The 26,695-nt window shown below is 32.8% G+C and overlaps 2 protein-coding genes and 1 long non-coding RNA gene across 6 annotated transcripts in view; 2 read left to right on the top strand and 1 right to left on the bottom strand.

The window, feature by feature from the left end:
• Positions 1–7,239, bottom strand: part of LOC100379035 (ATP-dependent translocase ABCB1-like) — a 53,004-nt gene extending 45,765 nt beyond the window's left edge. For 2 of the 3 annotated variants that reach the window (XM_085501523.1, XM_085501525.1), the window contains exon 1: positions 7,021–7,239. The gene's annotated coding sequence lies outside the window, so the exon portion shown is untranslated. Of the gene's footprint in view, positions 1–7,009 lie in introns of all 3 variants that reach the window. The other variant, XM_085501524.1, reaches the window with a different exon arrangement.
• Positions 7,240–12,732: 5,493 nt separating this feature from the next.
• On the top strand, positions 12,733–25,810 carry LOC146740965 (uncharacterized). The gene is made up of 4 exons (XR_014930041.1): positions 12,733–12,784; positions 19,838–19,921; positions 22,275–22,449; positions 25,735–25,810. It is a non-coding gene; the product is annotated as an uncharacterized LOC146740965 (long non-coding RNA).
• Positions 25,811–26,271: 461 nt separating this feature from the next.
• LOC100378887 (ATP-dependent translocase ABCB1-like) overlaps positions 26,272–26,695 on the top strand; it is a 53,861-nt gene continuing 53,437 nt past the window's right edge. For both annotated transcript variants that reach the window (XM_085501522.1, XM_085501521.1), the window contains exon 1: positions 26,272–26,403. In XM_085501522.1, coding sequence (XP_085357648.1) covers positions 26,276–26,403 — 128 coding nt within the window. In that variant the 5' untranslated portion in view covers positions 26,272–26,275. The remainder of the gene's footprint in view (positions 26,404–26,695) is intronic.

The following is a 26,695-nucleotide window of genomic DNA, read 5'->3' as shown; positions in this document are numbered from 1 at the left end:
CTACTTTACTTGGGTTTAATTATAAAACACAAAATGTTGTGATTGCACTACTTGGTGTACATGTATTGAGGTTCACATGTCCTTGTCGCTATACAGGTTTAATTTTGATTGCTGTCAAAATGTTCTTCAATGTTTTCTTTTCCAGTTTGTGTCACAGTGAATTAGCTTTGTCTAATCACAGAAGTGAATTCATCGAGCAGGCAATGACTTATCGATGTGTTGCTTTCTAGCTATGTTTTACAATAATAATTAGATGTCATGATGTGGTAAACAGCATTTGTGTCGCAATTCAGTAATTTAGTGATGCTGATATATCATCTTGACCGAAGACTGAACGTCATACTAGTTTATTCCCAAAATTGCAGCTCCAGATTTTAGAATGTTTTTTTTCACATTTTTTTTCTTACTTTTGAGAAAGGGCTGCAATATGTACTGTGTATTCAAAAGACATAACATTATTACATGGAATTGCCGCTTGAGACAAGTAGTCATTAACAACTATAATCGTGATGCAGGGAGGAAAATGGTTGTTTTGGGGAGGTTCATGTGACCTCATCAATATGCATAATTGTCATATTCCAAGCATTGTTGCAGATAAAACAATGCCAGCAGTGCAATATTGAAGACATTGGACAAGAGAAATAGTTATTATCATGCATAACTACATTATATCAAACACTGTTGCAGATTATACAATCAACATTGTACTAGAATTGTAACTAATATATCATTTGATTTATAAGCAACAATTACATATTATTAATAAAGCCTCGTTAATAGTGCTAATTCTTGTACATTGCTAATAAGCCACGCTGGGCTTGAAACCAGTCATTGCTGCAATGCAACTATATTTACTATTATCATTATTTTTGTTAAAACTGTTAACACATTGTCTGAAGACTATTTCCCCAGTGATTTTGTGGAGGCCAGCAGGAATGAACGGATGAGAATCAAAAACTTTTTTAAAAATCAAGGAATAAAATCATGTAGCCCATTAATTTTTTATTAATCACATCATTAAACAGTATTTTAACGTACACTAGAATTCAAAAACTATGTAACCAGTGTGATTTTTGCGAATACTAGAAATGGCTCAATTTTTGGAGCTATCATTTTTCATAATTGGATAATTTGATGGTATTTCATTGTCATATATCTCATAACAATGGGATTTCATTGTCATGAGATGAAATGTTCACTGCTAAAATATGTCACGAATTTCCAGGTATACAATATAGTAGTGAAACAAAAATAAAGCAATCTACAGTAATTTCATCCACTTCACCATATTGAGTCTAGGTGCATGGGCATGCAATGTTTAGTTACAATTCAAAAGACAGGTTGTCATTTGGTCATAAAGTTCAAACAATATATGAATACTAATTATTACTCTTGTTTTATGAATAGCTTACCTTTAGCTTTCTTTAATGATTTAAAAACACTAAAACTAGGTCACCAACAAGTGATGCATTTCAGCTGTTGGGATATTGAATGAATGAATGAATGAATTAAGGAATTAAGGAATTTATTTGTCTTCAATTCAAGGATTTGCCATAGAGCTAGATTGTTTCCTGGGTGATGTTGCTGTAAATATTTTTTCAATAAAATGTGTGTTTGATTTTTGTTATAATTATATTTTGCATTCTGAGGATAAAATGAATTTTACTTAAACGAAAGCTAAACAGGGTCTTCAAAGCACATTAAAGTTGCACAGCCTTATCTTATAAAGCTTTGGTAAATGTGTAACATGCTATCAATTTTACTGACAAAATGTTGACAATCTAAAAACGCTACGAGTTCTTGATATTTTGAGGGGTATCAGACTGTTCAGGAATGACAAATACTGGTAGTGTAAATTTGACATTATATGTATTGGCATTATAGCCATTTAAACATTGGAGTTCATGTAAAATGAATTGAATTCTAGCGTTTCTAGCCTTTAAGTCTGTGATGAATGAATTCTTCCTGCTCCAAGGCAACATGCATCTGCATTAAACCCAGCAGGCATAGCTATCATGAATGGTCATTAGCTTTGGTGGTTAAGGCTAAAAAAGTCCTGAGAGTGATGTTGCAAAAAAGTGAGTGCTTTTGTTTTTTGCCGTTTTTCTTTTATTCTCACCATAATTGAGCTAATTTCATTCTCACCATAATATGAAATGAAAGGCATGACCAGAAGCAAAAATATTTTTTTTCTCTTAAATGTGTTTCAAAGAAAAGAAAATTTTCTTTGTCTGCCAAAGTATCATTGTCATAGCAGGGATTGAAATAGAATTTTTCCCCTGCATACACAGTGTGCACGTTGAATTTGAAATTTATCTGCACTAACTAATTTTAAAGTTTTAATAAAATTTACAGGTTCTCGATCTATGCGCTCATGAAAGAATTTGTATTTTTTGAGTTATCTTACAATGTTGGTTGAACTTAATTTAGACTCAGTGAATATAATGAGAAAACGTGTTAATTTCTACATGCACAGTGTGTGCATTATATTTTGAGTTTACTTGCACTAGCTAATAATCTATGTGCATAGTGCAGTGTGCACCTGAGTATTTTGACCCCTGCATAGCAACAATATCATAAGATTATTAGGATTATTGGATGAGTGTTTTATTTACTTAACTACCTGGTATCTGTATTCAAGTAGGTATATGATAACACAAAGCTATTAAACATCTTATCAAGTAGACTTGTGACTTGGTAGCTACCGGTACACACAATTAGAGAAAAGAAGGTACCAAAATGGGTCATTCCAGTTTATATCTGCACCCCCCTGTTGATGTGGTCGGATTTCCAGCACTGTATGATGGGGAAAATACCCATTACATTTCCATTACTGTATGGTGAATGGTGATTTGGAAATAAAACTTTGTATGACTTATACACCCATGGAAATTATACCCTGTATGAAGTAAACACACAAGCTCATCAACAGGGGGGTGCAGATATAAACTGGAATAAACTTTGGTAAAATGCTATCAAGCTCCCTTACATCATATACAGTAATCCTAGTAATACTGTCAGCAGTGTTTGTTGTGTGTGATTTTGTTTTTAACTACTGGAAAGTAAAAACATTCATTTGCAATTCGTCCGATTATACTTTATGGAAGGGGGGAGAGGGGGTTCTTGAATTTGAAATGAAATTGTACATTTATGATCAAATATTATTTCACATATGTAGAATGCTTGTAGGTTTCAATACATTTTTCACTCAAAATATGACTTCATTATAAATTCAAATCCATAAATCCCATTTGAAAATGGTTTCATCCACTCACTGTGTTTGAATCTACTACACCCTAATTACACAAATTCCTTATGAAAATGATATTGGCTAGGATTTTCAGCTTGTTGAAATTAAAAGTGCTTAAGTTCCAGGAATATTGCAAGGGAAACTGATAGGACGACAATTTTTCCTGATTATTTTATAATAATCATAATTGGAGATGAATATTATGATCAGGCCCATCAGGTTATTTATACATTAAAATTAATTTTGGAGTATAATATTTCTCCCTCATTTAGGGAATAATTTGAAAACACTAGTGTGTGAAAAGAGGTGACCACTTTATCTTATAGGAGTGAAATTGAATCTACCCCCCCCCCCCTCCCTGGCCGTAGTTTTCAAAATTGGAACCCCAGGAATTTTCTCTGCTAGGTGAGCATAGGTACCAGTATACGTTATAGAATGATAGGCTACTATACAGGGTTTTGAGGTCACCAAGCCAAATGTCATTCTATAACTGGCTTCTAACATGTTTATTCCAAGTGACTTTTGTTGATCACATGTCAAGTTCGCTATTGGTCACACTTAAGTAATGATACTGTTATTTTTAATACCTGTGCGGATTCCACTAGAAATAATTAACACAAATTTTGCTGCACATCTAGAGTTCTAAGCAGCTACACGAGTCAAAATGATTTTCGTGATTTTCACAAGTCAGTGAAAAAGAAAAATATATGTCAAGGTCAGAGAAAGTTCAGTTTGTTCATTGGAGTAATAAAAAATTTTGCCAGATAGATTGTACTTTGCTCTACATTTAACGATCAACACACATTAGACTATGTACTCAACATGACATGTTAATAGTGACGAATTGTTAAAATCAATTGTTAAGATCAATACAAGTATATCTTAGTCATAAATACCACAAAAATTATCATATTGACAAGTTGTAAAATATTAATCTCAAATATAAACTTAATACTCCATAACATTGCTGAATTTTTTAAAAATTACTTCAAGGTAAAAAAAAAAAAAGAAAAAGGTTTCTAGTTAATTTTTATTTTTTTTAAATACTATTTTTCATGAATTTTTCATAATGGTTATAGAATTTGGGCATTTAATTTGATTTTTCTTCAATTTTTTTTTAAAGTTCTAAAAACATAAAAAAAAAGCTGTGGCGCCAACTGATGTACATGACTAGAAATATGAATTTGCTTATTGCATTGAAGTGTAAATAATATAGATTTAACATTAATTAATATAACAGGCATATAGGTATTACTCTGCTGAATAGTACACAGTGACTTTTGCCTAAAACAAACAATTTCAAGCATGGACAATTAGAATCTTGTTTCAAAATAAAAAAACATATTTAAAAAATAAAATTATTTCATCCGGTATATACAAATCAACAAGTGGTGGTCATGTGCAGAGGTGTTTTACTTGTATACAAAAGTGGGGGACACTGACAGGTATTCTCCAAGAATGGGAAGATACCAAATTTAATATACAAAATATTCAAAACTTGAGGTTGTCATGCAGTTAATATGCAAATAAGGTGAATGGTAGTCATGTGAATAAAGGAGAACATTTGAGTAATATGCAAACTCTGACAGATATTCACTTGCATGAGAGATGACATCATGCAGTTAATATGCAAATTAGGTGAGTCATACAAGAAAACACAGCAAAGAAAGTTGATGTCACTCTCGCATCCGACAAGTTAATTTTCCACAATCTCAGGCAGATTAATAAAATACATCCTACTGTAGATATTTTACTTTTCTTATTTTCACTGCACATTTTTTGTCATACATGTATCTTGCATGAAATCTTTGCTGTTGCGCCAGTGAAAATAAACTGACACTCAATAGTATTCAGCTCCTAAAGTAAATTTTTTGTAGCTAATGTCTTGCAAAAATTAGACTAGCATAAACTGCAGTGCAACACTTAAAAGTAGAACGACAATGTACGAAAATAAGACAATAAAGTGAGTTATGTCTTGTATGGTAAGCACACTTCAAACAACTGGTTTAGGTAAGATCTAAATATAACTAAATAGTCATGAGACATGACATCATACAATTAATATGCAAACGAGAAATCACACAAAAAGTCAGCTATTGCAGATCTTGGTAGTAGTAGTTTGAAGATAAAGTCAGCTATTGCCTTATATGGTAAGCAGATTTCAAACAACTTATTTATGCAAAATCCTACACCTTTAAGCATGAGATACGACATCATACAGTTAATATGTAAATGAATACAACATCATACAGTTACTGTAAAATACTTTATTTTAGCTGGAATTAATTTTTGCTGAAAAGACTTTTTGGGTATTTTATTATGGAGTTTATTTTCACTGATTTTTGATTAAAGTTGAATTTAAATGTAAAACATAGGAAAAAAACGTATATATTCACTGAATCCTCCCTCCAGCGAAAATATAGTATTTTACAGTAATATGTAAATGAAATTTTTTTAATCTAATATTTGATCAAACTTTGATGTATTTACATAATGCATGTCACATTTAATATGACTTAAAAACTTAACAATAGAGACAAACCTGTCATTTACAAAAGTGCATATGCTAATACTGTAAAACAAATTGTTTAGAACTGATCATTTAATTGTTATTCCTAGCAACTTTTGAAGTTTATGTTCACCATGTGTATCTACCCTTTGTTGTTATCAGTTGTGTAATAAAGTTATTATTATAGCTAAAAATAAATAGACTGATTATTATAATAAATATGCATTGCATGTGTGACTTAGACTGAACATGGAAGGTATTAACGGAATACCTTCCATGGACTGAAACACACAGAATTTAATTGTCAAGTTTCATCTTAAAGTTCATGCTCTATTTGTTTACAAGAATAGAAGGCTGATAAAATGACCTCAAATGAAGCATACTGTGCAAAGGCATTCATAGTACTCTCAGCGCAGCAAAGGCATTCAATTCATCTTCAAAAAAATATATAAATTTAAATGGTAGTTGAATTCAACCAGCCAAACAATGAGTAAAGTGTGTAACAATGTCATTTGAATCAGTTCTACAGTTATTTAATCCACGAATAGAAACCTCTTGTTTTGAATTGTGAATTTTATAAATACTATAAAGATGGAAGGAATGCATTTGCTGCACTGAGAGTATAAAATGTAACTTCAGTGATAGAAACCCATATGAGTTTTTACAATTTATTTGACTGTAAGCTAGATTAGTATTGTTTCATATTATAGGCATAACCAATTTAATTGAAATTTATAAAACATTTATTCCAGATGCATAGTGGAGGTTTGGATTTAAATGTTAAATACAGTAAAGTACAAAAGCTATTTAAAATGAATAAATTAAATAAACTTTTAACCACAAGGTGGTCTTTTTTTTTCTCATCTGTTTGTCACAGTAATTTAGTGAGTACCGGTAGTATGTAAAAACATAATTACATAAAGCTAAATTTTAAAAATGATTGTTCATGACAGGTAAAAAACAGAAAGAATGCTACTTTTGGTGTTTATTACCTGGTGATTTTTTTTTTTACAATACAATGAGGTTGTATCGTTTTGTTTTGTTCAGGTGTCGTTACACTACACAGTGTTTTTTTTAAAGGCTGAGACCTAGCTCTCTTGGTTTCGCTGTAGTTTGCTGTACCTCCGTAAGATTATTTCACCCGCTGTGGGAGGCGATCGCAAAACACCACCGGAAATTAAAAAAAATACGGTGAAACCGCGAGCTACCGAACTACCTCCCCGCGTACACACAGAGCTGTCACTACTTACAGTGAACGTACCTTTGAAATGTCCACGCCTCTGTGAAAATCACTTTTCTTCACCGCAGTCTGGTCATCATGCATGTGCGAAAGTTGTGTATACTGTGTATATTGATGGTTTGTTCACAAATATATCATCAGAAAGTGACGCAAACTGGAGACCCAATTTCTCACATTTGGAAGTAGCAACAGAAACGACGTCACTTGTCACGTGACGTTAGCCGCGTTCGCTTTTGCTTGACCTCTGTGGCACATTTGTTTAAATTTTACTCAACATATCATAACGTGGGCTAAATTTAATTTAATTTCCATTAATTTAACTTTCACAATAACACAAATGAAGAATTAAATCCAGAGTAAAACCAAATATTGTTTTTTTTGAAAGAGTTGAATAACCTGCATTTGAAGGTGACCTAGTTAGCACCACGTGATCAACGACCTTTTTGGGGTGAGAGTGACGTCATTGGATGACTTTCTCCCACTCATCTGGCTTAGCAACGAGATGGTGAAAATCATGATGGCGTTGAGATTTGTTTAAATGTACGCTTCAACAAGATGAGACCACAAAATCAATGAAAGGTATGGATTGTTGTTAAAATTTATTCTGGACAATCTTAATAATAATAGAAGTCGAACACCTCAGGTGTTAGCAACCAGCGCCTGTGTGTAGTGCAGTGTGTAGGTTGGTCCCCCCAACATTTGATCTTGGGTCGGGTAGTCATTGGAAGTGGCCATCCTTTAGGGCTGTATTCCGTGTGACCGAAGGCCAGTGGCAGAAGGGCTCATGAGTCATTGGAGCGCGCGTGATGCGATGGAGTAATTTTACCGATCACTTAAGTTACGATGTGATATTGATCGATGTTTATTGAAAAACGTAAAAATCCTAAGTGAACTGGTTACATAACAAGGACAATGAAAGCCAAGACAAGCAAACCAATATAAAACTAAGTACATTTAATAGCTAATCTAAAATGACTGACTTAATGAAAATATTTTTATTTTATTGACACAACAAAAAGTGATTACCAGTGAAAGATAAAAAGTGGACACAAATTACAAAGTTACATTAACAAATTACAAGATTCTCTGCAATTAAGCCTACAAATTTACATTACAATATTTATCATACAATCATACTATGCAGTCTACTTACAAAAATAACATATATATTAAGAACATGTACACAAATTTCATAGTCACATTCAGTGAAAATTTTAAAATTGAGAATGGAGTTAAACAAAGGAGTTCAACCTTGTTCAATATTTTTATAAATGACTTCATCTCAGGACTCGTAGAAATTGAAACAAATGCATCATAACTTTAATGAAAGAACTATCAACAACAGCCTAGTTCAAATATGGCAGAGAAGATATAAACACCACAGAATTATGTACATATCTAAGGATAATTTTTAAGGCCAAAAGATCAATTAGCATACTGCAGACAGACTGGCAGACAAAGCTTCAAGAATCCAGTCATAGACATATTCCATAAGCAAGTATTAGGATAAAGGAACAAATGTTGAATATGACACAACTACAGTTACCATACTATACATAAGCAGGTGAGATATGAGGTGTTCACCAAAATACAACAATTCGAAACAAAACAGTAACTGAAAAATACCATGTATGTTTTTGTCACTAAATTCTAAACGTTGGCAACAGATCAAACAAAATAGAATGTAGAATGAAACCAGGACGACAACCACTATTAACAGAATATACTGCTTAGCATTAAACTATTACAAGCAAAAGCCTCCTGAGTATCAATGGAGTACCAGTAATAGCTGCTGAACTATAAATATGGCAATTAATTTTCTCTGTGACTTGCTTAATCTGAATCTAACCATCTGATTGACAGAAGCAAGGTCTTACACACATATTCAGACACTATAATAGACCTAGAACAAAAGCGATCATTATATATACAGGCCACAAATTAGATGAGATCCAGTTAGCTTGCATAATTCACTGTTAGGAGATTGAAAACGTGTTCATTTTTCAACAACTGTGAATATATAATAGTACCGGTACTGATTGGATGCCAAATTTATAATGATATCTTGAGCATTCATTGGTCAAAATTTTCCTTGAAAACCTAGATAGATTATATTTGAGGGCAAAGAAAAGTCATTTGTGAATGAACTTTTGTCACAGTGACAATGTAACAGTGTCTATAGTTAACTACCCTTTGTTATCTTTTTATAAACTGACTTTGTCTTAACACGTTTTATTATTAGTATCAATGGAGTACCAGTAATAGCTGCTGAACTATAAATATGGCAATTAATTTTCTCTGTGACTTGCTTAATCTGAATCTAACCATCTGATTGACAGAAGCAAGGTCTTACACACATATTCAGACACTATAATAGACCTAGAACAAAAGCGATCATTATATATACAGGCCACAAATTAGATGAGATCCAGTTAGCTTGCATAATTCACTGTTAGGAGATTGAAAACGTGTTCATTTTTCAACAACTGTGAATATATAATAGTACCGGTACTGATTGGATGCCAAATTTATAATGATATCTTGAGCATTCATTGGTCAAAATTTTCCTTGAAAACCTAGATAGATTATATTTGAGGGCAAAGAAAAGTCATTTGTGAATGAACTTTTGTCACAGTGACAATGTAACAGTGTCTATAGTTAACTACCCTTTGTTATCTTTTTATAAACTGACTTTGTCTTAACACGTTTTATTATTATTATTATTATTAACATGAAGTCCGAAAACGGGGACTTATGTTTTGACCTCTGTGCGTCCGTGCGTGCGTCTGTGCGTGCGTCTGTGCGTGCGTCCGGACCTGTATCTTAGAAATGCCTGGACCAATCACAATCAAACTTCACATATACATCATACATGATATCATACATATGCACGTCAATTTGTTCACGATCTGATTCAAGATGGCCGAATGGCGGCCATTTTTGTACTAAAAATCATCAAAATCAAGCATTTCCCGCCTGTTTACAGATGGATTTTGTTTAAACCTTGTATATACGTTGGACATTATAGGACCTTGTTGAACATCATTTTGTTTTATGATCTGATTCAAGATGGCCGAATGGCGGCCATTTTTGTGCTAAAAAATCATAAAAATCAAACATTTCTCGGCTGTTTACAGATGGATTTTGTTCAAACTTGATATATACATTAGACATTATGGGACCTTGATGCAAATAATTTTGTTTTTCAGATAACATTCAAAAATGGCCGACTGGCGGCCATTTTGGGTTAATGAATGGGCTTCTCGACCCATATTTCCAACTTGTTTTGACTGATTATGTTCAAATTTTAAATATTCATTATAAATCATGTCATAGATAGACAGATATATTGGTTTGACGATCCTATTCAAAATGGTTGAATGGTTGTCATTTTTGTGCTAAAAAATCATCAAATATCAAGCATTTCTGGCATTTATGGATGGATTTCGTTCAAACTTGGTACATACATTAGACATTACGGGTTCCTGATGCACGTCATTTTATTTTTCAGATCAGACTCAAAATGGCTGTCTGGTGGCCATTTTGTTTTAATGAATTGGTTTCCAGACCCATATGTCTGACTTGTTTTGACTGATTATGTTCAAATTTTTAATATTCATTATACATCATGTCACAGATATACGGATACATTGGTTTGACGATCCTTTTCAAAGTGGCCTAATTGTGGCTATTTTTGTGCTAAAAAACTTGTTTTATTTTTTAGATCGGATTCTGAATGGCTGACTAGTGGCCATTTTCTTTTAATGAATGGGCTTCTAGAGCCATATCTCTGACATGCTTTGACTGACTATGTTCAAATTTCATATATTCATTATACATATATTCATAATTGCTGATTTTGTTTTAATTAATGCTGTTCCAGAGCAATATCTCTCAAGACTCATTTGACGATCAGATACAAATGTAAATCATTTAAATGTTAAACAATCATCATATTCCTGACATGTTTATATTCCAGCTATATTACTATAAACAAAACTTTATATCTTAAATTTGATAACTAACGGGGACTGTCGCATGCATGGCTTGTTGTCTTTACCTTAGCAGACAACCAGTTAGCATCTCTGATGGTGCTTTGAGAAGGCCGTTTAAATCATGCATTGGAAGACTTCTGGCCTACAACTGAATAAACTGATTAAAATACTATTTACGCCAAATTTCTTTCATTTCAATTAATATTTTTAAATTCAACCACGGCAGTCCAACCAGTCCATTAACAAGCAGAATGCTCAATGACATCATTTGAAAATGTTTTGAATGTTATTCCATCAATAGAAATCTTATGTTTTAGTTTGAATTGTGAAATTTATTAATATTATTTATTATTGCTTAAAATGTTAAAAAAAAATTTATTGCAAATTTTCACAAGAAAACATGTGAAACTTGCACATTGTTTGCTTTCTAATGTACAAATCAAACAAAAAGTTGAAAAGTTGAAAACTTAGTTGGGCTGAATTAATTTATTGCTGTGCACATGGTGTTGAAGGTCATCTTAAAGATAACTTGAGATGTTTTATTGCATGCCAGGTGAATGTAAAATAGTAAAGTACAATCTATTTAGTGTTGATCTGTGACATTAAGTACTGTAGTGGCATTATTTTTTCAAATATAATTTATACCATGTATACATGTATCAGCTAAAATAAAATTGTTAAAGAACCTAATTAATATGTCTGCATGATACTAGAATTTAAATTAACAGAAAAATAATTTAAAAAAAGATGACAGTTAGTTGCCCTCTTAATGAAATATTGCAAACTTTGCAATATTTGCAATATTGCTCCTTTGATATGCAAACTGCAGAACTACTAGTATAGTCATTATTTGCAAGTTAGTGTAATGATATGTATATGACCTTAATGACCTACATACATAAGAACACAAAACACTAATACCATGGTATGAATGTCACACCACAATATCTACTTTGGGTTCAACTAAATGACATCCTGACATTATTACATATACTTAGAATCACAAGAATGTAGAGCACAATGACAGCATGGTTTTAAACAAACATTACAGTTATGAAGTGTGGATGTATTTTGAGAACTACTGATTTGAGTGAAAAAAAAATGTATCAATGTTGGTTTATATTTCACACAAAAAAAAACATTGAGAATTTTTGTTTTCACACTAGCAAATTTATATTTATAAGGTACGGTATTATAAAAAAGGGCATTCACTGGTCACTGAACTTTATTTTGTTGTTCTATAAACCCTAATGTAACATATGAGTTGCCTACTACATATACGTGCAATTATGTTACAATCGAAGGGAGCTCTGTGGAGGTCAATACTACCCCAGAACATATTCTCACATGAAATACCCCAATGTCCAAGTTCAAAGGGTTTATTGTTGCAGAAATTATCAAAATGTATGTTTAAAAAAATCAAAAGAATAAAATATTTGAAGATACATAAAAAATGATATTATGACCTGTATTATATCTAAGAATAATTTCTAAGGCCAAAAGATCAATTAGCATACTGCAGACAGACTGGCAGACAAAGCTTCAAGAATCCAGTCATAGACATATTAGTCGAGCACACCTCTTGCCATGCCATGCAAGTACATGTACTGTATGTTGACAGTGATCACCTTTAACATCAGATATGGTTTCAAAAAATGCTGTATTAGTGGTTAGTGTATTTGTACATTTACATTTGTATTGTAAATGTCAAATTAGCTTTGAAGCATCTATCTTAGAAGTTTTTTTTGATTTGAGATCTTCACCTGCGTCTTTTTAAAAGAAAATGAAAGGTAATATAATACTGTCACTTCCTCTGTTTAGTATTAGCTATTACCTATGCAGTCTGATTGTAATGTGCGGTTGGCAATCCTGTTCTGGGTAGGGGATATATATAGGTAATAAATCTATTCATTAGAATTCACAGAGTAACTGTCATAGTAGCCTGGTACTGTATGACACAAGATATCAAGTACCATATACACTGAATGCAAACTGTTGGTGTTGACATATCAGCCATGATTAATGGTTTTCCCTATTGTAGTGTTTCAGAAGCACTTTTTATAATGTTCAGTGGGTGCATTGCAAATTGCTGAATCATGGATAACGTCATAGATTGCTTTAAGGCCATTAGTTTGTGGGCTTGGCCCAATGAAAATCTGCAATGAATCTTTCACCTTATATGGAAACCTTTTCAATGTGGTTTGATCAGTTTCTTGTGTACATTGGTTATACAGTGTGTGTGTGTGTGTGATCTGAGCTACAGATTTAAACAACAGTATATTCAGCAAATTATGAGTACAATTTTAATGGATAGAAAATATTTTATTTGTTAATTTTGTTCCAAGTACGATAATATGGTGAATACAGTGAAGACATGAATTTTTTAATTAATTTGAAAACCCACTGTATAACAATGAAATGTGAAAATCAATACTAACATTCATACAATATGTGTGGGTGACTGCATTATATATTAATCCCAACCTGTTTCTGTTTTAATTCTTTGAACAATTTAATTTTTCCTGCCAAACATTTGGTGCAACATTTTGCATATTTTTTATGTATTTTAAATAAGGTGTACCCCCATGGTGTATCTCATATAGAACCCTCCTCTTAGAAAGACATGTCAATGCAACTGATCAACTCAAAATACAAATAAACACAAAGACATTTGGTAGTAAAAATATAACATTAACAACATCTAGAAAAATCCAAATCAAGTAAAAATGCCACCAACATAATGCAACTGCAATGAAGATGTGAATATAAGTATTGTGAATAACATTTTTAGTCTTCGTCATTTTAAATGACATGGACACCATTTAGGATTCACCAAAATATGACAATATTTAGTTTACATATATTTTAAATATTTGGCATTCAGTAGTATACCTACTTGAACAAAGATATTAAAAGTAAATAAAACAATCATCAAACTCAGATAACATCTTGTATCCTACTCATCTCAGTGTTCAACATGATACCGTAGTCATGACTACTACCACTAGAGTTGCCCCCTCAACTTCTATCTTTACAACAGACTAATTTAATTTAGAATGTACCCATTAATGGGGGGTGAGGGTGGTATTGGGTGTCATATAAGTTGTTAAGTCAAGCTCACAAATATTTATAAAAAAAACATGAGTTTTTAGCCCCCGCCGGATCTGTGATCCAGGCGGGGGGGGGGGGGGGGGGGGGGGTATTAATTTGGGTCGTGTCTGTGCATCCGTGTGTGCACATTTTCACGTTACCAGCTTTTTCTCACACATGTGTGATCCAATTCAGTTCAGAGTTGGTACAGAGACAGGAATTGATGGTGCTATTATGCACATCAAGTTATTTTTTCGATTCTTCAAAGTTTCACTGTGTTTTTCTTTGATTTTTAACATTTTTCCTTCAAAACTGCTGGAAAATCCGACTTTTCCCAAAATTACCCGAGTTTAATCCGAGTTTTGATGACGCATACGCAGTTCTCGTCTCGGTGGAAATCACAGTCGTTTTTGTGTGAGGATATTGTATTCCGGAATTGTACCTTTATTTGTGCAACGCTTATATGGACAAAATTGTGTCTCGTCAATTTCAAAGGTAAGAAACTGTGCTTGTTATGGTATTTATACACTTTGAATTATCGTTTGTGTCTCGGGTTTGGTGATCGTGAGAAACTATTGCTAACCTGGCGAGAGTTTCGCCAGAAAAACTGCCTTTTTGACTCCCGTGTGCGAAGCACAAAAGGGAGTCTTTGCAGTTACCCTGTCTGTATGTATGTATGTATGTCACTTTTTTTGTTCCACCATTATCTCAAGAACCACTAATCAAATTTTGGTGAAACTTGGTACATAGATGCTCTGGGATAATGCGCAGAGTTGATTAGGTTTTGGTAAAAATCTATGAATATTAATTACCTAATTTGCATGATAATTAGCTGATTTTTAGCTGTTCCATGACTGTTCCACTGATATATGAAGAACCACTCATTGGATTTTGATGAAACTTGGCACATGGATGCTCTGAACTAATGCGCAGATTTGATTTGTTTTGGGTAAAAATCTATGAATATTAAATACCTAATTTGCATGATAATTACCTGATTTTAAGCTGTTCCATGACTGTTCCACTGATATTTGAAGAACCACTCATTGGATTTTGATGAAACTTGGCACATGGATGCTCTGATCTAATGCACAGATTTCATTAGTTTTGGGTAAAAATCTGTTTATATTAATTACCTAATTTGCATAATGATTAATCAATTTTCGGCTTTTCCACTGATATCTCAAGTACTAATCATAACATTTCAATAAAACTTGGTACATACATGTAGATGTCATATGAGACTGCACAGACTTGATAGTTTTTAGGGTAATATCAGTACATATTAATTACCTAATTTGCATAATTAATTAATTTTCAGCTTTTGATATTTCAAGTAGTAATGAACAAATTTCAATGAAACATAGTACATAGTTACTTATAAGGACTGTGCAGAGACCTGATTAGTTTTGGGTAAATATTTGTGCATATTAATCACTTTATTAGCATAATTAGTTAATTTTCAGCCCTTCACCTGATATCTCAAGTACTAATCATCACATTTCAATGAGACTTGCGACATAGATCTTCTAGGACTATGCAGAGACCTGATTAATTTTAGGATAAATTATTGTGCATATTAACTACGGTACTAATTTGCTTAATTAGTTAATTTGTCCTAAGAACCACTCATTGAATTTTAATGAAACTTTTAAAGAGTACTCATCACATTTCAATGAACCTACATGTGTAGGACTGTACACCATATTAGTTTTGGTAAATATTTATGCTTCTTAATCACCTAATTAACATAATTAATTAATACTGATATCTCAAGTATTGATCATCACATTTGAATAAAACTTGGTACATAAATGCTCTAGGACAATAGACAGCCTGATTAATTTTGGGTTAAAATCTGTTCATATTAATTCTCTTAATTAGCACAATAATAATAATTTTTTGGTTCTAATCACATTTCAATGAAACTTGGTACATAGATATTACATTACGCAGATCTTATTACTTTTACATTGCGCAGACCTTATTAGTTTTACACTTAAATGTGTTCATATTAGTTACCTTATTTGCATAATTAGTTTTCTGCATTTCCATCAATATCTCAAGTTCAAGTAATTTTGAATTAATGTGTCTCCAATACTCTCAGCACACGAGAGTTCTTTCTAAGCTTTCTTTGATTATTATTGTTGTAGGAATTGATTATGTATTGTGTGAATTGAAAGTTTACCTCGTGATTTAAGAGGTTTGCAGTGCTCTCTCCATGATTCGAACGTCGTGGTGGTGTCGGCCCAATGTTGCTCTGAGACGCTTGACAGACTCTGCCTCGCTCAAAATCATTATCGCCATGCTTGATTTCCGCAACATTTACATTATGATTTCCACAGCTATTGTTCTATGAGATGCGTCCTCAAGTTTAGTTGGGTCGGCATGTACTCATTGAAAGTGTTGGTTTATTTACGTAATCCACTGATCATGCCAATGCGAAGTTAAAAATATGTCTCTGCTCGGAGAGCTTGCCCAGAACGCTACTTGTCCCAAATAAATGTACCGGTATTTTTTTCCCCGAAAAATTCCACCCGGTACATTCTTATTTGGGACGGTACGTTTATTCATTTTTCTAAATCGGGCAGATTAAAAAAAAAATCATGCCTTTTTTCCCATGAAAAATGCAGCCAAGAGATCGCACTAAAACATCGGTAAATATCTTCCGTGTTGCTTTCACCATGAGGTCGCTGAACTGTCATTAACATATTTAAATGTTATGGTAATTTGAGCACATGGGCACCATCCAGCATTTTGATTGATTGGTTAGCGACTTGACCTATCTGGTCAATAAACACACCTCGTCAGCATGGATAACATGGCGGATATCGTATGGCATGAAGCGTTAGCATGTAATCGGAATCATTTGCTTACGATAAAACTAAGTTGAATTTTCCTTGCATTTCATAACAATTCAACGAATTTATTTTTTGTACATTAATATAATCACCACCGAGTACTAATCAACAATTGCAACACTTCAAAAACAAGTAAGCTGCCGTACCAGCCTTTCACTCCTCCTTGACGCCTATTTAAAAGATTATACGGCATCTTGCTTTTCGCCAGCCATGAAGGTCACACTAGTAGATGAACTTGATCGATACTGCCGACCATTCCGTGCATTTTTTATCAACGCACGACAGCACGCAAATCGAGAAAAGTATTGTCCTTGCAACAATTTCGCGCAATACGTCACTATTGTACTGTGACTGATTTTAATAATAATAATATTATAATATTTATTCAACATTAAAACAAACTACAGTGAGTTGTTCTATGGTCGTATAAAAATAAAATAAACTACATTAAGATACAGTAAAGTTACCAACTAAACAGAATCCTAAATAAAGCTAAATAATATTACAAGCACATTTAGAATCACAATAAACTTGTACGATACAGTACAATACAATACTCTAACTACTATTGCTAAGGAGTGGAAAATCACACTCACATTAGAGTCATAACTATGGAAAGAATATTTTTAAATTTGGTGGAGCTGCTCATATATCATTTGCATACATTTTTGTATGTATTGTGCAGTTTCCCAGCCAGTCCGACTCGAGTAGTGATTGGTTTGCTATTTCATTACATCTTGCGGCCTTTCAAACAGTATATTGCTAGACATGCATGCATCAATCCATTTATATTCCTAATGCAATTTCTTTCTGGCTGGTATAAATATATTAAGTAATATGTTTTCGTACTGAAGAGAGGATGCACATATAGCTTTTTTAATTAAATTTAACAGCTAATGGGAGCACATATGCTACAACCTCTGCTTACTTTTGACTAAATGTTTTTTTTTGTTTTTTTCAGGTGCAGAGCCAGAATTTTTTCTCAGAATGCAAAGCCACTGTAACTGCATATATTACAAAAGCATACTATTCGCTGCATGTCTGACAATTGTATAAAGTTTCGCAGGTCCTCTTTTTTTTACTTTGAGAAGTGCTGTCAACCAAAGCATAAATATGTGTTTCTCTGTACATAAAAGTTCAATTTCACACGATTTGTTAATATTAATGTATGATAATAAAAACTTGATAATATTTTTCTGGATTTTTGCACTTTATTTGTATCATTGTCATATGAGAAGTACTCTTGTCCATATTTAGGGCCACAAACTACATGTAGATCTGTACATGAAGTACATGGGAAGTAAAGCTGTTGACACAGGTAATGTACACCAAGGATCATTGCAGTTTCTCAGTTCCTCATCTGGTGCTAGTACTTGTATGACAAACAGTATCATTTCCCTGTTACTGTCTAAAATATCAGAAGTTTTTCAATGAACAGTTCTGTGATTGACAGTGTCCTTGTATTCGGAATACAGTTGTACAAGGAAGTTTATCCAAACAGACACAACACTGACTCTTCAACATATTTGCAGATCTGATTTGCATACTTGCATGTCATTTTACCTGTTGTACTTGTTTGTTGCTTTCTGGTGTTCTTCCTGAGACCAGGATGGAGAGTGCTATAAACTTGAAATTGCCATAGAAATCATGTTTGCCAATTTATGTCCATGCCAAAAACTGGACAAATTATATGTTGCAACTTTCAAATGTCAACAAGTGAAGGCAGTATCATTCATGACCTGTTTGATTGAATACATTTTTACGGCTTGGAGGCCATTTTTTCCCTTAAAAATCTAAAAAAACAAGCTTTTTCTCAGATATGCGTCATCCAGTTTTGTTCAAAGTTGGTACAGGGACAGGTAATAATTGTTTACAAGTGCACTTCGCATTATATGTTTAACAAGTTATAAATTGTCTCAGAAAAGCAAAATGAATATTTTTTTTTTACCCCACCCCCCTAAAATTGTAACACATCAATTCTGAACAATTAATAATGGAATTTTAATACAGCTCACAATAGTTGCGTTCACGCACAGCTCCTTAGCACGGGCTAAGAGGTCAAATTCCTTAGCCCGTGCTAAGCAAACGTACTTGAACGCTTAGCACGGGCGAAGGAATTCTAAGTACGGGTTAAATCTGATCCAAATTTAAGACGCGGTCTAGACCCTTAGCACGGGCTAACATAGTGTGTGCGAATGCTTAGCCCAGGGCTTAGCGCCCTCTGTGCCGACCTTTGGGTGTGAACATTATGCACGTGATCAAATATATCCAACTTTCTCATTCCCAAAATAGCAACCGAGCTCAGTGTACACGCTTCCACACTGATCGGGTCGCTGTAGTCGAGCGTACAGCAGCACCAATCGTAGACAAAATAAATTTGGTTCGCTGTCTACGACATGCATTAATAAAACTCTGTATTCTGTTACGCCGTTGTATACTGTTTCTTTGCATCCAAATAAGTTGGGTCCATCTTCTCTCGCGTTCCTGTGCGCGTTGCTTCAAAATTAGAACGAAACATGTCAGCAGCAGAAATAGAACCTCGCGCGTGTCATCCATTTTTCGTTCATAAATAGTGGCTTGCACCTTAGCCCGTGCTAACAACTGGCCCTCCCTGTGCGTGGACGCAATTAGGTCTTGCCTAAATGCAAATATGCTAGATAAGCCTAAATCAGCTTAAATCTTAGCCCGTACTTTGTGTAACGTGAACACAACTATTGAATTAATTCACTCTGACACAAACCCAGTTCAATATAAGTTTTTAAATATTTTCTGAGCGGGGGCTATGACATGACATGTCATGTCTTGTTTATATTAATTTTGATATTATTACTAGGTATTCAAATTATGTAACCATGTAGCTATTTATCATATTTTTATGTTCTTATGTTTTAGAATCTGAAGTATTGATCGTAGACGTTTACACAACACAGCAATAAATCAACATGGCTTCAAATGGATCATCTGGAAACAGTGGTGGTAAGACAGATAGCAGGGACATATCTGGTAATATGACCCCTGTAGAAGAGTTTGGTGAGAATCAAATAAACCTCTTTTAGAAACCTGGTAACTGGCTGAGTATATTTTGCTGTCAAGTGGCATATTTCTTTTCAGGTTGTGGTATTATCCACATTATTATTTAATGTTTACTTCATATGTTTTATTATTTTTGGCAAAATTTCCAAATTATTTATACCATTCGTAGACATTTAATCAAAAATAATAAAACAATTTGTCATAAATATTAAATATATATTTTTTTTAGAATTGTGTTTATATAAATCTCTATCAAACTCTGCAAGTCCTGAGCTACTAAATTTAGTGAGTCACAACAGCAGCATTCAGCATATCATTCAAATACACACATTTGCGCCCAAAGTTATTCAAATAGTCTCGTCATATAATAGAAAGTTGTCTCCACTTGTACAATTCAATCCCTACAATGAATATATAATCCCTTTGTATTCTTTATTCACACCATAGGTGTATCATATCATATTATATCATATCATATCACACAATAATAAATATCACATCAAATCATATCTTATTTTGTTTTGAATAATTATAAATATCACATCAAATCATATATATCATTTTGAATAATTATGAATATCATTTCAATTAAGATCATATATTGTTTTGAATAATAATAAATATCACATCGAATTATATATTTCGTTTTGAATAATATGTGGTTGTAAGGATACCGAAAAGTATAAACAAAGACAGTACAGCAATAGTATCAACTGACATGCAGCGAAAGTCGAAAAAACAATGTACTGTCTGAGTGCATACTTTGCGGTATCCTCATAATAACCTTATTATTATAACATCTTTTCCTTCCAAGGATACATCATGGGAATACCAAAATCCAAAATGTTTAGAACAGATTTAGTGATTAGAAGTTCTTTGTGTTAAGTCCGGTCAAACCCTGGGGGCAGCCATGTTTGTTTTTATTATTAGAGGATGCTCACACACGTAATCGCTCCATACTTAGATGAAAATACCCAGTGCAATATCGCATGCTTTAACTTATGGCGTTATAATAATAATAAATATCACATCAAATCAAATATATCAAATCATATCATATTTTGTTTTGAATAATAATAAAAATCACATCAAATCAAATATATCAAATCATATCATATTTTGTTTTGAATAATAATAAAAATCATATATATATCTTTTTGAATAATTATAAATATCCTTTCAAATAAGATCATATATTGTTTTGAATAATGATAAATATCACATCAAATCATTTCAAATAATATATTGCTATCCTATTTATTCCTATCATAGCATATTATGTCATAGGTTTTTTCTGGACACAAAATATTTACATAATAAATATCACATCACGCATGCGAACATACACTGCATGTTGATATATCATTTGTGTGTGTTGTTTGTCTGTCGATTCAACGAGAACCATCTCATCATCCTTGGGCCGGGATGATCTTGCCTTGTGGGTTCACAGGTGGTTGGTGAGGCCAATATGCGCCCGAGAGAGTCTCGAACAGGGAATGGTAGCTGCTGCTTCAGGATTGTTGGCCCTGTTCTTCCTGGCCTGTCTGTGGTCTTCAGCAGCAGAAATCATGTTGGCCTCATGTACACTGATAGACAAAGCATACCATCCAGTTACTGACTGAAAAATATGTATTCCACTCTCTGTCATTTCTCAATCTCACAATTTAATGTTTTCGACATTATGAATACTTTAAAGACTTTTTGGGTGGTGGAAATGGTGATTGTACATTTGAATAATAATATCGTTATTGTAATCATATTCACCTTGGAGTATTGATATGTAAATATAACAATGATGCAGTGCGACTGGTAAAGACTATTTTATTCTTTTTTATTAGTTAGATGTCAGAGTCTAGGTCAGTTTATATGATCAGATTGATATGTTCATTGTTATGCAAACCACACAATCTGATGTCTGTTAAATTTTTTTGGAAAACCAGACATTTTATCAGATAAATGTGATCATGTCAACACCTATTTTCCCATCAGATAAATTGGACCAACATACACCCTGTATTATATTCACATAATTATGGTTATTTGTAGCCTATATGATTTTATACTATTACTGTATTCAGATAGCAGCAATAAATGCCATCAGTAGGTTTCAGTATTACATTTATAAAATCTTTTTCAGATACAATATTTTTTTGTCATGAGAGCTGCATTGAATTATTCACTTATACTTTACTTCTTGTACCCCTGTATGGATAGAATGCATTGAAAGACCACCACCATTGAAGGCCTTCAATTAATTTTTATCACCAACTAATGGTAACTGATATATTCTATACAGACTCTATAGACAACCCACCACCATCTTATGACGAGACTGAGACGAAAGGTGGTGAACCAGCAGTTTTACCCATGACTGTTGTATCATCCCGTAATTCAAACCATGCTGTGAATATTAGTGACAATTACAGAAGGTCATCTTATGATATTGCCATGGAAACTAAACATACTATTAAGTAAGAATTGGATTAACATCAAGATCATTATAGTTATACCAACTAACGTCTAGTTATATCAACTACACTCTATAGTTATATCAACCACAAGCTAGTTATATAATCCACAATCTAGTTATATCAACCACAATCTAGTTAGTCCCCGTTCGGACGAGCTCCGAAAACGGGGACTTATAATTCGGTCTCTGCATGTCTGTGCGTCCATCCGGAGTCATATCTCAGAATCCTTTAGACCGATTTTGTTCATTCTTTACATGTACCTAGTACTTTATGTGGGACATATGCGAATGCAGTGGTTTAGTGATTTGATTCAAAATGGCCGACTGGCAGCCATCTTGTTTTTTGAAAATGTCGTATTTTTTACATGTTTTGTTAGTTTTCATTTAAATTTGGTACATAGATTATACATGTTAGGATGGTCGATTGACAGCCATCTGACTTTTTGGCCTTAGTACTATATTTCCAAGATTTATGTACCATTTTCATTCGTATTTGGCACATACATCATACATGTCAGTTTGTTTCATAATCAGATCAAAGATGGCTGAATAACGGCTGTTTTTATTTTTGGCCATATTACTATATCTCTGTCACCCATGTATCATTTTCATTGATATTTAGCATGTCATAAATGGATACATGTACATGTCAATTCAATTTGCAATTTGATAAAATATGGCTGACTGGTGGCCATCTTGTTTGTTTAAAATGTGATAGCTTGGACATGCTTTCATTTTTGATCTATGTTTTTCTTTGCCGTCTTGAACCGGAGGGGGTCGTCACGCAACACGTGTTCGAATTTGATGTGAATAAATAATCTGTTGTATACGCCACTTGGGACTCAAGTTTCAAGGACACGCTCGTGACAACCCTCCACTTTAATATGACGAGCACAAAGAGACCTTTCAAAAATTTAACGGGGACTGTGTCATTATCAATGACTTGTTATATCAACTACAATCTAGTTATATCAACCACAATCCAGTTATATCAACTGACATCTAGTTATATCAACCACAATCTAGTTATATCAACCACAAGCTAGTTATATCAACCACACTCCAGTTATATCAACCACAATCTAGTTATATAAACCACACTCTAGTTATATCAACTACAATCTAGTTATATCTATCACAATTTAATTATACCTGCTACAGTCCAGTTATATCAACCACACTCCAGTTATATCAACCACAATCCAGTTATATCAACTACAATCTAGTTATACCAACTAACATCTAGTTATACCAACCATAATCTAGTTATACCAACCATAATATAGTTATGCCAACCATAATCTAGTTATATCTATCACAATCTAGTTATATCTATCACAATTTAATTATACCAGCTACAGTCCAGTTATATCAACCACAATCCAGTTATATCAACCACAATCCAGTTATATCAACTACAATCTAGTTATACCAACTAACATCTAGTTATACCAACCATAATCTAGTTATGCCAACCATAATCTAGTTATGCCAACTATAATCTAGTTATATCCATCACAATCTAGTTATATCTATCACAATTTAATTATATCAGCTACAGTCCAGTTATATCAACTGACATCTAGTTATATCAGCTACAGTCCAGTTATATTAACTGACATCTAGTTATATCAACCACAATCTAGTTATATCAACTGACATCTAGTTATATCAACCACAATCTAGTTATATAAACCAAACTCTAGTTATATCAACCACAATCTAGTTATATCAACTGACATCTAGTTATATCAACCACAAGCTAGTTATATTAACCTTACTCTAGTTATATCAACCACAATCTAGTTATATTAACCACAATCCAGTTATATCAACTGACATCTAGTTATATCAACCACAAGCTAGTTATATAAACCACACTCTATTTATATTAACCACAATCTAGTTATATCAACCACAATCTAGTTATATCAACTGACATCTAGTTATATCAACCACAAGCTAGTTATATAAACCACACTCTAGTTATATCAACCACAATCTAGTTATATCAACTGACATCTAGTTATATCAACCACAAGCTAGTTATATCAACCACAAGCTAGTTATATAAACCACACTCTATTTATATCAACCACAATCTAGTTATATCAACCACAATCTAGTTATATCAACTGACATCTAGCTATATCAACCACAAGCTAATTATATAAACCACACTCTATGTATATCAACCACAATCTAGTTATATCAACTGACATCTAGTTATATCAACCACAATCTAGTTATATCAACTGACATCTAGTTATATCAACCACAAGCTAGTTATATCAACCACAAGCTAGTTATATAAACCACACTCTATTTATATCAACCACAATCTAGTTATATCAACTGACATCTAGTTATATCAACTGACATCTAGTTATATCAACCACAAGCTAGTTATATAAACCACACTCTATTTATATCAACCACAATCTAGTTATATCAACCACAATCTAGTTATATCAACTGACATCTAGTTATATCAACCACAAGCTAGTTATATCAACTGACATCTAGTTATATCAACCACAAGCTAGTTATATCAACTGACATCTAGTTATATCAACTGACATCTAGTTATATCAACCACAAGCTAGTTATATAAACCACACTCTATTTATATCAACCACAATCTAGTTATATCAACCACAATCTAGTTATATCAACCACAATCTAGTTATATCAACTGACATCTAGTTATATCAACCACAAGCTAGTTATATAAACCAGACTCTAGTTATATCAACCACAGTCTAGTTATATCAACTGACATCTAATTATATCAACCACAAGCTAGTTATATCAACCACAAGCTAGTTATATAAACCACACTCTATTTATATCAACCACAATCTAGTTATATCAACCACAATCTAGTTATATCAACTGACATCTAGTTATATCAACCACAAGCTAGTTATATCAACTGACATCTAGTTATATCAACTGACATCTAGTTATATCAACCACAATCTAGTTATATCTATCACAATCTTGTTATATCAACCATAATCTAGTTATATTCACTACTATCTAGTCATACCAGCTACAGTCTAGTTATATCAAGCATAATCTATCTCTACCAACTGCAAACTAGTTATATCAACCACAATCTAGTTATACCAAGAACAATCTAGCTATATTAACCACAATCTAGTTATATCCACCATAATTTAGTCAACTGTACCTGCATGTGTATTCCTTTTAGTGAGTCATATCAACTACTGCATATGTCTATTTCTTGGTAATCATACCAGTAATACATTGTATGTTGTAGGAATAAAAATGATGGTACAGATGTTAAAGTAAAGATGGTTGGATTCCGGCAACTAGTAAGAAATCTTTTAGTGTAAATTTCATTTTTTTTTTAGTATGTAACAAAATAAAAATGATAAAAATTGCATTGAAGGCATCAAACATGATTTCTAATGTGGATCCTGTCTCTCGATATACACTTTGTATTTATTTTATGTGAAGTATTTCTTCATTTTTACTTCAGTGTGTGTGTGTGTGTTTGTTGTGATTTGAGCCTAGAATGAGAAGACCAATTAGCCCCATATGTACTTTGTTAAAACACTGCAATTCATTTTAGAATATTATTTATAATGCCTTTATAATGAAAAAAAACATCTTAGAACAATTTACATATATTACTTTATTTTCCATCTGTCGGTTTTATGTTGGAAATAATGTCTCACATATTCCTGAAATGTTTTTTTTTAGACCATATATATATCCTTCATGATAACTTTATTTTCCAGTTTCGGTTTGCGAACTGCTTTGATGGTTTATTGTTATTCATTGGTATGTTAGCAGCAATGCTTCATGGATCAGCTTTTCCACTCATGGTTATTGTGTTTGGTGATATGACAGATACATTTGTATCATCAGCAAAAGACTTTAATTTCACATCTCTCCTAAATGTATCCACAGAAGCAATTGCAGAGTAAGTCACTATCCAATCTGATTAAAATCTGATGTACGTTATAGGTTCCAATTTGTTGTTTTGTTTTTTATATTTGTTTATTGTTATGTTTGTTTATTTATGACTATTTTTTTATATGATATACAAGACACTTCACGAGAGGTGTTTTTCGCGGTCAGTAATATTTATGAAATTGTTTATTCACTATTTTTTATAAACTAGCTTGCAGATTCCCACCACCAGTTAGACAATGTCACAGCATTACGGCTATTTTTTTTCCAACAAATCCCAAATCACTCTATAATTGTCTTTA

Source organism: Saccoglossus kowalevskii, chromosome 7 (assembly GCF_978046115.1).
Source record: "Saccoglossus kowalevskii chromosome 7, keSacKowa6.1, whole genome shotgun sequence".
In the NCBI taxonomy this organism is placed as follows: Eukaryota; Metazoa; Hemichordata; class Enteropneusta; family Harrimaniidae; genus Saccoglossus; species Saccoglossus kowalevskii.
This window is presented reverse-complemented; position numbering and strand designations above follow the sequence as displayed.